Below are 18,819 nucleotides of genomic sequence, written 5' to 3'. Positions count from 1 at the left end.
GGCTGGCTGGACGAGCCCAGAGGGTTGTGGTGAATGGAGTTAAATCCAGTTGGCGGCGGGTCACAAGTGGTGTTCCCCAGGGCTCAGTATTGGGGCCAGTTCCCTTTTATATCTGTATCAATGATCTGGATGAGGGGATGGAGTGCACCCTCAGCAAGTTCGCAGAGGACACCAAGTTGGGAGGGAGGGTTGATCTGCCAGAGGGTAGGAAGGTTCTACAGAGGGATCTGGACAGGCTGAGGCCAATCGTATGAGGTTCAACACGGCCAAGTGCCGGGTCCTGCACTTGGGTCACAACAACCCCATGCAGCGCTACAGGTTTGGGGAAGAGTGGCTGGAAAGCTGCCCAGCAGAAAAGGATCTGGGGGTGCTGGTTGACAGCTGGCTGAATATGAGCCAGCAGTGTGCCCGGGTGGCCACAAAGGCCAACAGCATCCTGGCCTGTATCAGAAATAGTGTGGCCAGCAGGAGCAGGGCAGTGGTCATCCCCCTGTACTGGGCACTGGTGAGGCCGCACCTCGAGTCCTGTGTTCAGTTTTGGGCCCCTCACTACAGGAAAGACATTGAGCTGCTGGAGCGTGTCCAGAGAAGGGCAACCAAGTTGGTGAGGGGCCTGGAGCACAAGTCTTATGAGGAGCGGCTGAGGGAACTGGGGCTGTTTAGTCTGGAGAAGAGGAGGCTGAGGGGAGACCTTATCGCTCTCTGTAACTACCTGAAAGGGGGTTGTAGTGAGGTGGGTGTTGGTGTCTTCTGTCAGGTGGCTGGAGATAGGACAAGAGGAAATGGCCTCAAGTTGAGGCAAGGGAGATTTAGGTTAGATATGAGGAAAAATTTATTTACTGAGGGGGTTGTCAAACATTGGAATGGGCTGCCCAGGGAAGTGGTTGAGTCACCATCCCTGGAGGTATTCAAAAAGCGAGTGGACAGGGTACTCCAGGGCATGGTTTAGGGGGCACGGTTGATGGTTGGACTTGATGATCTTAAAGGTCTTTTCCGACCTAAATGATTCTATGACTGTGTCTGCCTTTCTTGTCTTTTCTGAGAGCATGTGTGCACAGCACATTAAAATGTAATATCATGCAATACATACCAACTCACTTCGTATCGGCTCAGGTGCCAGATGCCGTAGGGAGCGGCTCCACGCTGCCCTTGCTTTTCCCCTGCAAGAGCTGACCTGCGTCTCTGTTCTGCAATGTCCATATTAGACATATTCTTAATGTAAAGATCAGGTATACAAACACACATCTCTGTTATCTTTACTGTGTACTGTTTAGACTTCTGCGGTGTACTGTTTTTAAATATAAAATTCCTATAGGGAATTCTTAGAAACCCCTATAATGCAGTAAATCCTTTAGTTAATTGAAGTCAGTCAGCAGGCTTTTTAAGACTAATCACTGCTTGACAAATATATCAGGATACTGTATTCACAGAGCAACGCTGATACCGTCATTCATTATTTTATTACTTTACATTAGACAAATTGTTCCATTGAAATCAGAGTTCTATCTGTCATAAAAAAAAAAAAAGTCATTTTCATCTCTTTCTGGGAAAGGCAGGATTAATGTAATCAAACACTTAGAAACTCTTCTACTCAGAGTCAATGTAAGATAATTTACACAGTAGAGAAACAACTTCTAACAGAAGTGGCCAGAACATTTTACCCATTAACAAATGCCTACTTCTGCAAGTTGCCTCTTGAAGGGGAACTAGCTACACTAACTTTTAGACATCTTACATTTGAAACTGTGTGATAACTATGCAAAAACATTGTCTTTGGGCTGTTCTGTTTTTTCTAACGTGCTGAGAGTGCTATGAGCCAGAAAAAATACACAAATGAAATGCCACATTTTTACAGGGATGCAAGCATTTGTGGGAAGAATAAACTCCTTGTGACCAGGGAACAGTGTATGTGCATGATATATATACACAGCTACCTAACTCAAAAAGGGAAGATGAATAACACTGTAAAAAAATTTACACTAAAAATAAACATGCTTTAGATGCTCATAAAGCAGTGTGGTTTTGCATAAAAATTGAAAAAAACCCACCAGCTTGACTCTGTATTGACCCAAGTCCTGTAACCGAAGAAAACTTGGGTTGACATCAGACCAGTATTTGGTAGAGCAGAATTGCCAAAGTCGTATTTTAAATAACTCTGCGTTTCTTGTTGCTCCTAAGAAAGATGCCATGAAGAGGTCCAGCTTTTCATCTGTGAACAGAAACCTCCAGTTCAGGCCTGATTTTATTCTCCATTTGCATAGGAATGTGATAGTTGCTCGTCAGCATCGCAGAGCACTGCATGATTCAGCACAATTTCTTCCTAAGGGACTGGCTGACAAAGGCTGGATGAATAGAGGCATTTTCACATACACTGGCAGAAACCTGCAAGAGTCTTGGCTGAACTCTCTAGGGCTGGCAATGGCCATTAATCTCTCACTTACATGAGCACTAAAACTCTATTAATGAGTGCTTTTCTGCGCACATAAACACAGTAGCACTTCCAAGCACTTTTGGTATTAGAATTTTTATTCTCTTTTGGGGGGTAAAAAGTATCCCAGCAATCAAAACGTCAGGTTATTTCTCTGCTATTTTACTTCAAATTTTTGTAAGTGTCATGACAGATTTTTTTACTATTATTATACAACAGACATAAGCATGCTGCTGCAGCTCTTTATTGCTGCATATCTCTCACTCATTAAACTGTAAATCTCCTTGAACGATGTCAAAGCTGTTTCTCGGATGGTACAAGGAGACTAAAACTAGAGAGCGCTGAGCAGCAGTCCTCTCCCTGTCCTACTTCTCTGTCTCAACATACCAGACACAGTGTCATGCCAGTGGTCAGTATTTCCCAGTTTGAAGCACCAGTTTCATTTCCCTCTAGCAGCAAACTTGAATTCAGTTGTTAATAGTCTTCCTATGGCTAATTTGCAGGAGAGCTGCTCCCTCTGCTGAATTTTCTGTCGATCGTCACCGGCACCTGATGTCCTTCCTCACCATGCTCGGCCCCAGCCCGGACTGGAACGTGGGTCTGTCCGCCGAAGACCTCTGTACCAAGGACTGCGGCTGGGTTCAGAAAGTCGTTCAGGATTTAATACCCTGGGATGCTGGCACAGACAGTGGCGTTACCTATGAAGTATGTGGACTATTTGTAATATATTCAAAACATAAAGTTTACCTTAAAGCAGTGAAGAATGAAAGCTATTCAATCCATGGTAATGCCATATAAGCCTTTATACTACTCTAGTAAAAATTTTGCTTATAATGAATTAAAAGTCATTTAGACAGGTGCTAGCTACAGTTACTCTCAGTCATTGTGTCTGAATTCCCTGAGCATTATTATTAATGGGATAATATTACATTCGCCTGGGGTATTATTAAATATAAACAGAGGACTTAGTTTTCTCAAAACTAAGCATTAAGGTGTCCAACCCCTTTGATACAGATCTGTGTGCCATCAGCAGCCACATCAACTTGAGTTTTCTACTCATTCAACCCAATGCCAAGTATTCTGTTTGGCACAGAAAACTTAACTATTCCTTACAGCAGGGAGTGAAACTCTGGACTTGTCATCACCACGAGACTCTAAAATCATCCATTTTCTCTGTCTCCATCACTCTCAGTCTAGGAAGAGATTCACATCATCCTCAGGTAAAGTCCTGGTTTTGACCAAATGAGTTATGTCAAGTTAATGAACTAGTTAGGTCTCCATAGGTGACAAGCATACCTACACTATGTGTCTATACAGACAGTATAGACAGCTGAAATTAGACAAGATTAGTCACATCCTCAAATACCACGCATATTCCTTTTTCAGATGACAGAAGGTGGTTGTTTTCTTCTTTCAGACCTGGTCTCTTTAGAACCTAAGGAACTTCTCCAGTTATAATGCAGCTCTGGAGGCATATTGAATAATGTTTTTTATTAATGTAGTTATCTAACCACACAACAAGGCATACATCTTATTGTGAACCCAGCTTCAGGGTTGAATCCCAAAGTGTTAGTGAAGTGCTTCCTGCCAAAAAAACCCAAACCACCACCTTACCATTAAGTATGAATGTACTGAGTTCATCTTATATTAGAATTTCCCAATTTAGCATTTTGGAGAAGTTTTAATTTCTGCAGATGATTTGTATTATTAGTAATAATTATTAGTTTCTTTTTTTAACTTTTTTTTTCTTTTTGATTGCAGTCTCCTAACAAACCTACAGTGCCTCAGGAGAAGATCAGACCACTTACAAGCTTAGATCATCCTCAAAGTCCATTTTATGATCCAGAAGGAGGATCTATCAAGCTGGTAGCCAGAGTTGTCATTGAGAGAATTGCACGCAAGGTATAATATACATATCTAAAATTGTCAAGCAAGCAAAAAACCCCACTGCATAAACCAAAAAAACAATCCTTCCTTTCCCCTCCCCTCAAATCTACACTCCTTAACCTACCCACAACAAAGATAATAGCAGAAAAGAACTAAAACTGTCTTAAGGTATTATTTCTCCTACTTCTGGTAATCACTGTATCTGCTTAATTGGGGATTGTTTTTAAGTATGCATAGGAATTAGAAGAGAAAAAAGTGCTGCAGATTCAATAGTGCCTCACAGTATACTGTTTTAGCCCCTCTCGCTGCATACATGTATGAGTTTCCTGTATCCAATCTCCACAATAATTTCTTTGCAGGGGGAGCAATGCAATATCGTACCTGATAACATAGATGATATTGTGGCAGATCTAGCACCAGAGGAAAAAGAAGAAGGTACATTTTGAATCAGTTTGTGCTGTACTAATTTATATTTTGTTCCCTTCTCCACTGTTATTTCTAGATAAAGTACAAAACTGACTTAGGAGCAAAAGTCCTGCTCAGTGACAAAAAGTGATTTAGGTTTTCATCTTTTCTGGTATCTACTATTAGCCTTCCCTTATACAGCAAAGAAATTGCATGTATACCTGGAAGATGACAATAACAATAAAAGCAATAAAAGAGAGAAGCCTTTTGGGGTTCAAATTTTTTTTTTTTTTAAATGAAGTTTGGCAATTGGTCTTTTTTTTTCTTTTGGGCTAAAATGTAGAAGATAGAATGCAGGAGGAAAGAATGTATCCTATTAGCATCTAAAGTAACCACCAAAGAGAAGCAAATGGAAGATTATTTTTAACATTCACTGCCTTTTCTTGCTTTTTAGATGATACCCCTGAGACCTGCATATATTCAAACTGGTCCCCATGGTCAGCCTGCAGCTCTTCTACCTGTGAAAAGGGCAAGAGGATGAGGCAGAGAATGCTTAAAGCTCAGCTGGACCTCAGTGTACCCTGTCCAGATACCCAAGATTTTCAGCCATGCATGGGTCCAGGCTGCAGCGATGAAGGTAATCAAGAGGAAAGGGTGGAGAAGAAAACCTTGTAGGGTTTACTCTTCCTTTAAAGTTCTTAAAGCTGTTGGTTGCTGTAGTGTGATTTGGGTTATGGCAAACAGGAATAATTGCTGAAGAATACAAATTGAAGCTGTCTCTGGTCAATTCTGCAGTTCATCTGAGTCGGTGCATGAAGTACACAGAAGTATAAAGGAAAGGAGTAAAGTAAGCAATAGCGGAGAGGTCAGAACGTAAGAGGCGGCATAAAAGTGGTACGACACACAAATGGGCAGCTACAGATTTGTCAGCAACTCTGTTAATATTAGCAATTAAAATGGTTCTCTGTATTTTAGATGGTTCCACTTGCATGATGTCTGACTGGATTACATGGTCCCCCTGTAGTGTTTCCTGTGGAATGGGAACACGATCTAGAGAAAGATACGTAAAACAATTCCCTGAAGACGGCTCTATGTGCAAAGTGCCTACTGAAGAGACTGAGAAATGTATTGTAAATGAGGAGTGTTGTAAGTATTTTATTTAGCTTTGTAAATCCAGCCAATAGCAGCAGCACTGCCCAAACCATTTTTTTCTGAGCTGTACTAGTGAATGATTTTCTCTGTCCATTTTGAATAGCCCCTAGCAGCTGCCTTGTCACTGAATGGGGAGAGTGGGATGAATGCAGTGCCAGCTGCGGCACGGGGATGAAGAGACGACACAGAATGATCAAGATGACTCCTGCTGATGGATCCATGTGCAAGGCAGAAACTACAGAGGCAGAGAAATGCATGATGCCTGAATGCCGTAAGTGTCCATGAGTTTAACTTCTCTGCTATAGAGAGAGGCATAATTTCTGACACATTGCTCCATCACACAAAGAATATAGTTAAATCAGAAGCAATCCTGCTTTTTCTTGTTCTCCTTAAAATTAGATCCCTTAGGGAATGTGCATTAAGTACCACATTCACCATCAGGCTGAGAGTATCAGTAAAAAATATTCAGTGATATCCGATTACTGTATTACCCATACAGTGATGTGTATATTAGCAAGCCGTACCTAAGCAACTCTAATTTATGGAATATGAGGTATATTTATTTAATCGTAAGGCTAGAATAAAACAGTGTCCTCTCCTTTTATCCCATGAACAGTTCAGAAATTGAGGTGTTCCTTTTGTGCAGTCAGCCAGTCTCACCCTTACTGTGACTATTGTTTTTAATTTCTCAAGAACTGTTAAGATTTTCATCAAAGACGGAAAGAATTAAGTTTAAAGAGATTTTTGGTAGATAAAATGTGGAAGTATCACATTTTAGACTATATCAATTTGACTTCCAGTTCTATCCACTGCAACAATCCAGGGTTTTTTACAGGAGTTATGATTGAACATACCTTCTTAAACTATTTATTCCCCGGAAGCACTGGGACTCTGCAGATATGAACAAGCTATAGGAAAAAATAGCAAAGAAAAGGTATTAAAACCAAGCAAACCTTTCAATTTAATATAGTGTTTTCTGAGCTTCTTCAGCAACATCATTCAGCTTGTGATTCGTTTTGTCCAAAGTGACAACAAAGTATAATTGGTTGATGACATATAAAACATAGTACATTTTCCACCTGTATTATTTTCAAAATGTATACCTTCATAATTTATGTATAACAAGAATTCATTACCTTTTTATTTTTGTATTAGATACCATCCCCTGTCTACTCTCTCCTTGGTCTGAATGGAGTGACTGCAGTGTAACATGTGGGAAAGGAATGCGAACCCGGCAAAGGATGCTGAAATCTGCTGCTGAGCTTGGGGACTGCAATGAAGAGCTGGAACAAGCAGAAAAATGCATGCTGCCTGAATGCCGTAAGTGTGGAAACTCTCTGGAAAGAGGAGGCTAATTATGAGTGTCACAGTCTATGGGTCAAAACTCCTCACCATTTTTTAGCATCACGTCTCAGATAGGAGTGATATCAACTATGAATTTTTTTTTTATTTTTATATTATTATTATTATTGTGCACTTTCAGCTATTGAGAGCTGGAATATGACCATGTCTTAATTTCACCTTGCCTTACTTAACCCTACACTGAAGACCAATATTGCTTTGGGTATACAGTTTCTGCATATTTAACACACTACAACTTCAGGCAACAGTTTGTGCACTTCCCAGTAGCAAATAAGTCAGAATTATAAAACCTATTTTTTACTCCAATACAGAATGTGTGCTAGGAAGGAAGGAAGAAAAGATTAAAATCACCTGTGTGATTTTTTTAGCTCACAGAAAGAGCACAGAAAAGGCTCGCTCCATCTTTGATACATCTCTGAACTGTACTGTAGCCTTTTTACTGATCTACATCTCTTTTCAACCTGGAGTATCATATAAGCCAGCCGATGGCGTGGAGAAAGCTGCATTGATTTTTTACCTTACTCCACCAAAATCCCCCACTTCTTGGGTGGTGTAAATTTCTAGTTGCTTTGCAGTCTTTGTGAAACATGATAGCCTAAGGCACTGCTGAATGAATAAGATATGATTGCTTTTAGTGTCCTGTTGCCAGCTAGTTTATGAGGCTTTATAACTAATTACATTATTTTTCACATAAATTATTGGTTAAAAAGGCTTTTACACTGTAATTTGCTAATTCAGCTTTTCTTAAATAACATGAAATATCATTTTGATTATTATTCACTGGGGCTGCAAGTTTTAAGCAGTGTTGAAAGATGAAAACTTTTAGGACATAATGGTATTATGTCTTAACGCACCTCTCCTATGAAGACAGGCTGAGAGTGTTGGGGTTGCTCAGCCTGGAGAAAAGAAGGCTCCAGGGAGACCTTACAGCAGCCTTCCAGTACCTAAAGGGGGCCTATGGGAAACATGGGGAGGGACTCTTTAACTGGGATTGTAGTGATAGCATGAGGGGTAATGGTTTTAAACTGAAAGAGGGTAGATTTAGATTAGATATTAGGAAAAAATTCTTTACAGTGAGGGTGGTGAGGCACTGGAACAGGTTGCCCAGAGAGGTTGTGGATGCCCCGTCCCTGGCAGTGTTCAAGGCCAGGTTGGATGGGGCTTTGAGCAACCTGGTCTAGTGGAAGGTGTCCCTGCCCACGGCAGGGGTGTTGAAACTAGATGATCTTTAAGGTCCCTTCCAACCCAAACCATTCTATGATTCTATTAGTGAATTTTGCTTATCACATAACACTACCAGTAAAGCAAGGCTTAGATCTCAGACATATCAGATGCTTTGTAAATATAACTAAATTTTTAACAGCTTTTCATTATAAAACACACATATGTGTGGGAAAATTGAAGAAGGCACAGAATTATTTATATGTTCTTTGTAATTTTAGTGACCTGCAAGTACCACTCTTGAAAAAGAAATTGAGGAAAGTGACAAATAATATTTCTGCTAGAAATGGACTCAGAAAATTGACGTGTAGCCTTACAACATTTGCTGAAAAGACTGGAGGCTTAAGTTGTGTTCATGTATTTAGGGTGTAAAAACTCATTAGGCACATCTGAGTGTTTCTTCTCAACTTTATGTTTAGATCTCGTGGCTTTCATGTAATATTTCTCATTCTTTGCAGCCATTGACTGTGAACTAACAGAGTGGTCCCAGTGGTCCGAATGCAATACCTCATGTGGAAAGGGCCATATGATCAGGACAAGAATGATTAAAATAGAACCACAGTTTGGAGGAACAGCATGCCCAGAAACTGTCCAACGTACAAAATGTCGAGTAAGGAAATGCCTGAGAGGCCCAGGTATGGAAAAAAGGCGCTGGAAAGAGGCCCGGGAGAAAAGGAGAAGTGAACAAGCAAAAAAAAATGTAGATAGTGAGCAATATCCAGGTGAGCATGAAACCATTTTTTAGTATGCTCATGTGCCTCTGTCTTTTCTGCATATCAGGAGTTGGTGCGCAGCTCCACTTCATGCTGCAAGAACATTTTCAGCACTTCAGTCTAGGGAAAGTTTTAGCAATAAAGTAAAGTATACCCACTTTTGATGTTTGCCTGTCACCAAAAACGCATGACCTAAGTTTAGGGCACAATGGAGAAAGGCTCACATCTGTCCATGTTCTATCGCTGAAAATATTTTAGCTTCTTCACTACAAAATGTGAAACGTGAAAAAAATCTAGAATTTAGACTTAGCAAAGGACTGATTGCAATTTCTGCAGACCTGGGTGTAATCTTTGCATTCAGCTACCTTTGAACTTTGAAAGTGTTTGTTCCTGGATCCAATGCTACATTTCAAAACTGAATTGATTTCCACCTCAATAATCTGATTCAGACTCAGACTGCTCTAAAAGATCTGCCCAGACTGCTTTTTCGATCAGGGACAGTATTATCAAGCACTGATGCCTCAAATCAATAAAACATAACAACTTGTGGTATAGTTTACATTATCTGGATATGAATTACTGCTAAGTTGTCGTTCACGCTTGTACGACATTAAACAGTTTCTTAATTTTATCTGTCTTTTATAATGTAGGCAGTAAATTTCTTCTTTGATACATTTTTTCCAGTGTTTGACGAATGCACCTTAATTATACTTAACTGGGGTTTCTTAATTCCTACTGTAATAAACCAGGCAATATGCTTTCTTAGATTCAAAAGATGTAAGTGTGCACACATGCATAGTGGTACACATATTGAGATATGTAGGCTAGACTGAAATACTAAAAACTTAATCAAATTTCTTATTTTTTCAGCTTGTAGGCTGAAACCATGGACTGCTTGGACAGAATGTTCTACACTCTGTGGAGGTGGAATTCAGGAACGCTACATGATGGTAAAGAAGAGGTCCAAAAGTACTCAGTTTACTAGTTGCAAAGACAAAAAGGAGCTAAGAGCATGTAATGTTCATCCTTGTTAACGAAACACAAGGTTTCCAAGTGATGCACTCTGAGCTAAATGGAAAGTCAACCTTGGTTTGGTTTTTAAAACAAAAAAAATATAAAGTGTATATTAGTTTTCATTTTTGCAGTGTGGTTTGCTTTTTAGTCTTGCTGGTGCAAGAAATATATTTTATAAATATTTCCTCACAGATTTATGCTGAGAGTAAATCTTTGGTACTCCAGCCAGCCCTTAATGCATAAAAATAGAAAGTCATTATGAGTCATTTAACTAAAATACAGACATATCTGTGGACATGGAATAGCCATATAGAAATACTACTTGTAAAGACATGGGATGCATGCATATTAACATAACTAAGTTAAAGTAACATGTTTCATATGTGGGAGGATTTCTCTCTCGATTTGATTTTGAAAATCCAAAGCAGTGCCTATGTGATTACACAACTATGCCAAGGAGTAATTTCAGTAATGCTGGTTCAATAATATTAAAGGTGCATGTTTATCTTTTTACACTATTGGGTTAAGCTGATAGTTATAATAATTATCCTATATACTTCTCTTCACATGGACGCTATGGTCCATGCAAAATGGTCTTTGTTTCTTTAAAACTTAAAAAGGAAATAATTTGTGCAGCTCAATAGTGATGTCTGCCCACTACATAGTCACAGTCGAAACAGCACACAAAGAAAACATGTGAATGGCATGCTATATCTAGATAACATATTCCTATATTGGGTGTATCCACTGTCTCTCAAAATGGATACATAACTAACAGAAATTGGTCCAAACACAGAGTCACAACAGCTGTGTCATGGAAAGTTCCACATGAGAGACACTAAAAAAATTAGATTCAGTTTTGTGAGGATGTTAATCACAGGCGAAGAGAGAAAGAGGTTTATAATATAATAAAAACGGTAGAGAAAAGGTGGGCCAGGTTCTCATGCATCCCTTGTAACAAACAAAGGGAACTGAGCCTCTGAAATGAAACAATGACAGCCTCTTAAAATATTAATTACAGATTGACACAAGAATATATTTACAACAGTGTCACTGATGTGTTTTTACTCAGAGTATAGGAGGATCTAAGAGTTACTAGATTTGAGAGAATTACTCATTTGTAGATATATTAGCCAGGACAAATATCTTCCCTGACCTCTTGAGTGATCAACAAACTGCCAGAGATTAGAAGATAGCTCCTCACTATTCTAATTGCTATTTTACACAGTCTACTGCAGCGTTTAGCTCTCATCCCTACACAAAATCAGGTGTAGGACCAGCAAGAACTTGGGCTTCACTTGCTATTGCAATATAATTCTGTCCTATAAGTTTAACAATATAACATTAAAGATGAGAGGTGAAGGTGATGGGTTATCTTTTGGTCTAGGAAAGGCAGCATACAGCTATGTCTCTACATAAGTAATAACAGTGCATTGAAAATAAAGACTGTTGATGCTGACTTAAAACAAGCTTGAGAGAAATGAATGGAGAAAAATTTATTTTACAGTGTCTTTAAACCAGCCTTAAGTAATTTACTCACTTCCTTAACACTCGGTCACAATCCTGAGAACCTGACACCCAGGTTTTAAGTGTCTGCATTTGAAGTGAACCACAACCCACTGAAGCTGTTCACCTGCCCCATCATTACCCTGGGAATCCTCTTGTTACCTCCTTGTACTGAACGGGCTAGACGGGCTGGTTGCATTACACTGTAGGGCTTTTCATCATCATTTCTCCACTGAACACTGCAAGGGCTGCTCAGGACTTCCACAGCGGTTGCATCCCACCCCCTCAAGGCATTTTACTACTTTTTTTAGATCTGGAATGAAGGGAGGGCCAGGGAAATAATGGAACCAACCGCAATGTTAAGCCTCTCCCGCCACTGCTACATGAAATGGGTGCAAGCCCATAGTGAACCAAACCAGGAGAAAAAAGAATACAACAAGGTTTAATGCTAGAACCAAACATTTTACATTTTGCACAGCTTGGCTCATTTAATAATATTAATTCAGATAGTTTGCCTCCTTGTGCCTGTTGAAAAATTCTGCAGTTTAGGTCTCTATAGCACTGTCATTACAGTGTAGCAGCAAGACTGTCCCTAAGTAATGTATTTATGACGTTACCTTGCATATTACCCTTTTATGACCAAAAAAAAAAAAAAACCAACCAAACCAACAAAAAAACAGTGGAATGGTATAGATACTGGAGGAGTTACCAGCTGAGCATATTTCAGGTGAAGAGACAGATGGCTGCAGAGAAGGGCTACAGAGATTAATGCCAGGCACTCAGCCAGGGCAGAGCTTCATATGCAGTCAAGACTCACACACCACCTACCTTTGTGAGCTGCTCTTGCTAAGCCTGACCAGAGGCTATCCCAGCTGAGGCTAATCATTCGAAAAAATAACCTTTGACTAAGAAATGTGTGACAGAGTGGGTTTTGTAGGCTTGGATCCATGGGAGCTTGGAGCAGAGGGAGCAGCAGCAGAAAGTTTTTCCTGAATGGAAAAAAAAATGCTGTGAGTTTATGGACTGTATTTTATCTCATCAACCCTTACCACTTGTTCAAGCTAATCTTGCAAAACTCTGCCTGTTTCTGCAAATAATCAATTAAAAACAATGTTATTTTCAATTTCATGTTTGTTCCAGTTAATCAAGCCATTTTGTCTTTTAATTACTCCCTTTGCCAAAGGCTACATAGTCCAAATACACCTTTAGGTATGTAGGAAATACATAACATATTTCTGAATGTGCCCACAAAATTGTCCATTAAAATAATCTGGCATTCCTTTCTCTGTGGTTCTTACTAATTTGATTCTCCATATACTTTTTTTTTTTCTCCTAGGAGGCTGTTCAGTGTGATTTCCAGTCATTTCTCTTAGGCTCATTAAAGTTATGAATGTTGGAATATTTTTTCCCCCCACCTTGTTAATACATGCAATGACAACATAGATTGCACTGGGTCAGAAGCATGTGATCATTCCTGCCTAGGTTCAGCTTTTTCACACTGTTTTTCTGTTGAAACATTTTACAAGTCACTTGTCTTTCTTCTAACTTGATACAAAAAAAAAATATTTAAGCTTGTTACATTTTGTAAAAAAAAAAAAAAAAACACAAACAAAAACAAATGAAGAAAAAATAAGAGGTTGATTTTCTATTCAGAAAAAAAAGCTCTGATACACAATATGTAGAAGTATTGCATTGTTACTGTAAACTTTCTAGTAGTGTAATAGCCACTGATTATCAGTCAATAAAAATGAGACCTGTTATCTCACTTATCTCCTGAATAATACTGCTAAACTCAAAGCACAGATATCACTCCAGTTTTGTAGAGCTCAACTATCAGATTTTAGCATTGTGTGTATGGTTTTTTTCCTAACATACAAACTGTAGAAGCTTTACACATAATAAAAAAGAAAAGCTAGGGGCTTAAAAAATGTACAGTAGGACTCTGTGTATGCAGCATACAATTTAAACAAAATTTTGTTTGATTGCATTTTTAGAATTCCTTCATTGTTTTTGTTTGCTGTGGAATTATGAAAAAGCTACCATAAATATTTCTTACCAAAGTCTTGTGTAGATGTTTTGTAGCTGTCTGGCTAACACATTATTATTATTATTTTGGAATAAAGACATCTTTACTATGAATTTTATAGTTGTATGAGATTCTGTTCAACCCACGCACTTATCAATATAAGGAGTCAAGTCATGCTCTTATTTACATTTCACTTCTGTTCAAGCTAACAGGATATCTGGAGTAGGCTGGATTTTACTAGAGCCAGTCATTCTTTCCAATCAGAAGTCATTTACACCGAGGTTTTTGTCAGATAGTTTCTTTTTCTTTAGAAATCACAGGCTAACTTAGGATAGTTGCTCAAATTACCCTGTATTACTCTCATGTAGGTTTTGTTACTGCTGTTGGTTTTTAATAAAAGAGAAACTATTTAAAAGAACACATTTTAAAGCCTGGTGACATATGAATGGAAAAATCGTTAAAGGAGCTTTGAAAAAGTCTGAGATTTTGTGAAACTTTCAACTGACATTTTGTGTGACTAGATTATTTAGGTATGCTGTGAGCATGAGTACAGCACTGGTAATTACACAGAAAAGTACAGGAGTTTGGGGGAGCCGCTCAGCAAAGCTGCTGCTGTAGAAATGCAACTATAAGTTACACCTTGCAGCCAGCTAAAGTGACCAGTGTGGTCGTGAAAAAACTCTATTCTAAAACTAAAGCATAACAAAGCTGAGGTGGACCTAGAGGTGGATGCCTGGAGGTGACAAGCTAGGAGTTGCTTACTGAAAACTGAGGGCAGCGTCTTGTCCATTAAAACTCCCTTGGCGTTTAGCTGTTTGCTCTCACTAGAAAAATGCTCGGTGTTTCCAAGCAGCTGTCTGGAGGCAGTTTTGTCAGCGTGTACAACAGCAGCATGAGGCACCCCAGCAGCGCTGCTCGCCTGCAAAGAGCTGTCTACCGACTGAGCATCTCTGCTCCAGCGGCGCTGGGCGACGCGGAGAGGGACCAAGCCTCTGCTGCCAAGTCCCTCTCTTCAGACTCCCCCTCTTCTGCCGTAGCATCATTCCATTTTCCGAAGCACAAAGGCAGATTAACTCACCTCCCTGCTTTTGTTTGTTGGCAAATAGGGGAGTTTCAGCAAAAATTGCTAATCTTTTGTCTTCAAATAAGACCAACAGCGCTGACCCTGCCTAGCTTGAGCAGAGTAGCCATTGCAGTGCCAGAGTAACAGCAGCCTGGCTTAGCAGGACAAGTCAGCTGGGCACCATCACATCACGTATAACCAATGGAGACAGACTTTTCTGAAGGACACTTTACAGTATCCAAGTGACCCAACTAACTCTTTCTCCACTGACAATGAGAAGCTAAGTGAATTTATGGAGCAATTTAATGTTCTGGCACAGTGAATGGTGAGACATCTGGAACAGCAATCATGATCTTATGGCCCATAAAGTTGTATCAGACCAGCTTTTCCTCGGAAGGGGTCACAGAGCGCCTAAGTCAGCACAGTGAACATATGGCTTCTTTAAATGCTACCCATCCAAGTGACTGCTTGGGACCTACTTGACAGTATGCCTGCCCTAACTTAGGATGCTCTCCTTTGCATGGCCGACACACCTAAACCATAACCAGCATAGCAGAAAGGTGATGGGTAGCGCAGGTCCTCAACCATGATTTGTAATATGAGTAAATCAATTAACTCTCCTTCTAGAGGTATCTGCCATTCTCAGGGCCACACATACTGAGTTTCTGGGGTGGGAAAAAAACTAGCAAAACCCTGAAATTATGCACAGCTCAGCTAAAACCTGAAGCCTATCACTGTACACTATTTAACAACCATCATTTCCATTTCTGATATAGTTATTAATGCCACAACATATTGTCACATGGCTATGCTCTTAACTGCAAAGCAAACTATAGTGTATACGTGTGCACGTGCATGTATGTATAAATACATATATACATGGTATACAGTGCATACATACTCACACAATTTTTTCATGTTTTGTTTCCACTTAGGAAGCAGCGTACTAACTACTAGGGGGAAAAAAAAAACAACCTGTACCAGTAAATTGAAATGTGCTTAAACATCTCTTGGTACCAAGTTTCAGGCACTTGGTGTTCTTTGCTCCACATGCAAACCCATTTAAGATCTTTATTGCAATGCTTTCAACTTTAGGACTCAGTCACTTCATGCAGTGTTGTGCAAAACAAAGCAATTACAGGCCACCTGAATGATATTGAGTTCTGTATCCTCTGGTTTCCAAAAGACAGAACAGTTTGTGCCATAACTGATGGGCACATTAACTGCTCAGTAGGCAATGACATTTTTCACATGTGGCCTTAATGCATCTAAAATGCTAACGCTTGGAGCTCTACATTCTTCTCATCTTCTTCATAAAAGTCCTAGGGAACATCGTTTACTCCACCATCAGTAATAAACTTGCAAACGCTGAGACAGGGAAGTCCTCCCTTTCTGCTTACTTATCACATTTCCACAAGTGGAAGAAATGAAGCCTCTCACAACTCCCAATTTGCTTCCTTTTCATCAGCAAATGGCAGGGTATTTTGAAATAGGTCTTAAAATATACATTTGATGTAAGTTTCAAAGAGAGATCAGAGGTTGCTTCCAAACACGGTAAGCATTTCTCACCACCCCTCTCACTGCACTGTTTGAACCAGCAGTGGCATTGCAAGCAAAGGCCTAAGTGCGACTCGGACAGACGTCTCTTAGGGACTCTATCAGGAATCTGTGGCAGCATTTGGAAAACCGCCCGCTGCCTTTGAAAGGCCAAAACCCCCTGCATGTCGCCTCCATTGTGCCAGCCACCACCTCAGTGTACTTCGTGGGCTCAGCCTCAAAGCCGTCCCAATCACCACAGTCAAGACAGTTGCCAACTCAACAGCCTCTCCATGGAGCTTGGACATGCCAAGAGACAATGCTCTACAGGGAAAGGCCAAGGGCACGGTACAACGCCTGCCTTTTAGGGCGTATCAGAAGTTCTGGGTTTAGACACACTGTGAATCCCCAGATGTGGTGAACAATCACACTCCTGGTGCTCACCCATTCACACTGGAAGTAACCAAGGGCCTTAAACACTCACCTACCCAAGGCCCAAATGCAGAAAGGACTCCAAAGCAGTATGGTGTGTACCAAACCACCTCTACCTAAACTGCCTTTTATCTGTAAAAAGAGAGTGAGTGCACATGCATATAAAGAAAAAGAAAGCAAACAGGACACATGACTAAATCACAGAATCTTTCCAAGCAATGCTCTCTCTTCCACCCAAAGAGCTGGATGATGCTGAAAAAAGCCATGCCCTCCCTGTGCCTGTGGTGGCTGGGGCTAGCACAGAGAAGGAGGTATGATTGAGTCTATACAGAAAGCACCAGTACCTCAGTCACAGTTGCTCTGCCAATACTGCCTGTAAAACTAGACTGGACAGGACTAGAGCTAGAGTTAGAAGAATAAAGAAGTCCCAGAGCTGACTTCCTTGCAGCAGCATCCAGCTTTGGGGAGGTGGTGAGCACCACATGGGGAGACCCAGTGGCTCATCCCTGCATCTGAATAGCTTAATGCTCGGGCCAGCAGAACGAGGGGTCCCAAAAGCATCATCCAGCTCCTGGAGAGGTTGAGTGAGGACAACACATAAGAGTAGCCAGTGGTGCATCCACAAAGCCTCCTTAAGTAACCTCCCCCCAGACAGGACTAATGAGGTTAGGGTTAGGATTTATACTTTTGTGTATCAATATAAGCACCGAGCCAAGGGACCTGGGCCAACAGCTGAAAAAAATGTAGATAATAGATCCCACACTTCACCCATAAACCTTGAGGTATTACATATTATTTTCCCAGAATACTTTATCAACATAAGTCAGAAGTTAAAAACAACAAAAAAGAAGGTTTTTACTTACAGAATCCTTAAGCCCACTTGAGGGAACCAAACCAACGTCTAGAAAAGAAAAGAAGGGGTCTAGATTATAATTTTAAAATGTGAAAGTGGTCTATATCATGAGTTCAAAATGCATAAAGTGTTATGAATGGGAGAATACAATTTTTATACCACTTACATAAAAAAAAAATACATGGAGAACAAGACGGAAGTACTGTTCCTGTACTTGTACAAGTGCAAACAAGCAGCTATATTATTTAGAAAGGTTAAAACATTTATGCTCTATCCCAGAAATCTCCATCAAAGGAAGAGACAAGTATTTGTCATACTGTGTACTTGCAAACATATAGTTCTGCTTCCTTTTCTTTGACATGTTTCAACTTCTAGTTTATACCTACCTTAAATATCGGGAATGAGCATAAATATCTGTAAATAGATCATTCCTGAAGTACACAGCGGTGTACAGAAAGGAATATTGATCTCAATGTATGTACATATACAGGCTTGAAATGTCTTTACTGGAACCCTACCTACCAAAGAAATAAAATCACAGCCCACTAGATGGCACTGGAAGCCAACACAGACAGCTGCGAGTTTAAAAAACAAAATGCTAAAACCCCAACTAAGCAACAGAGTCTACATGCACAGTACCACTGATCGCAAGGATCCGCACAGGGTGTAAGTCAGCATTTTTCTCTCTGTATCTGCCAGCTCACGACTGCTGACACCAAAGAGCCTTACCACTGCAGACGTGCCAGGTACCTCGCAGGGAGGCATGAATCTTGTCCCAACCTTCTTTAATTAGCTGCAGAAAGGCTAGTGGATGCAAATTGTATGGGAAGGGGGCGAGAGGGAGGTAGTGAAATGAGCTAACAATCTATTTTCTGCCCATGAAGACACAGACCCCTGTGGACTGCTCTTCCAGTGAGGCAACCATACCTTCCCCTAGCAAAAAAGCATTTTTATGAATCTTCGGAAGCAGCTACCCTGCAGAAATCTTACAGTCCAGGCAATAAACCACTCGGCTAGGAGGCAGGAGGCCTAGGGCTTCAGACAGTCCTGCAAGGGAGGGCAAAGGAGACGAGGTTTAAAGCCAACCCCCCCGAGTGCTCCTGCTGGGGCACAGGGGCTGGCGACCGAGCTGAGCCCGGGGCTGTAGCCGGGCTTCCCGAGGCGCCCGCAGGGCTGGCACGGAGGAAAGTGTGTTGGCTGAAGCCAGAGTTAGAGCCACGC

At 40.5% G+C, this 18,819-nt stretch overlaps 1 protein-coding gene and 1 long non-coding RNA gene across 2 annotated transcripts in view; one reads left to right on the top strand and one right to left on the bottom strand.

Moving 5' to 3' along the window:
• The window catches only part of SPON1 (spondin 1), a 204,025-nt gene extending 190,198 nt beyond the window's left edge, over window positions 1–13,827 (top strand). Inside the window, exons 8-16 of the mRNA XM_052810469.1 lie at window positions 2,932–3,133; window positions 4,190–4,330; window positions 4,675–4,750; window positions 5,175–5,357; window positions 5,696–5,866; window positions 5,976–6,143; window positions 7,028–7,192; window positions 8,914–9,177; window positions 10,039–13,827. Of these exons, the coding sequence (XP_052666429.1) occupies window positions 2,932–3,133; window positions 4,190–4,330; window positions 4,675–4,750; window positions 5,175–5,357; window positions 5,696–5,866; window positions 5,976–6,143; window positions 7,028–7,192; window positions 8,914–9,177; window positions 10,039–10,202 (1,534 nt within the window). The 3' untranslated portion in view covers window positions 10,203–13,827. The remainder of the gene's footprint in view (window positions 1–2,931; window positions 3,134–4,189; window positions 4,331–4,674; window positions 4,751–5,174; window positions 5,358–5,695; window positions 5,867–5,975; window positions 6,144–7,027; window positions 7,193–8,913; window positions 9,178–10,038) is intronic.
• Window positions 1–18,819, bottom strand: part of LOC128152333 (uncharacterized) — a 141,671-nt gene that overhangs the window by 17,325 nt on the left and 105,527 nt on the right. Inside the window, exons 4-5 of the long non-coding RNA XR_008238615.1 lie at window positions 2,049–2,209; window positions 1,087–1,187 (exon numbers count right to left, since the gene is read on the bottom strand). This is a non-coding gene — a long non-coding RNA (uncharacterized LOC128152333). The remainder of the gene's footprint in view (window positions 1–1,086; window positions 1,188–2,048; window positions 2,210–18,819) is intronic.

This window comes from Harpia harpyja, chromosome 16, assembly GCF_026419915.1.
Source record: "Harpia harpyja isolate bHarHar1 chromosome 16, bHarHar1 primary haplotype, whole genome shotgun sequence".
NCBI lineage: Eukaryota > Metazoa > Chordata > Aves > Accipitriformes > Accipitridae > Harpia > Harpia harpyja.
The sequence above is the reverse complement of the archived record's forward strand: the minus strand, read 5'-3'. Positions and strand labels throughout refer to the sequence as shown.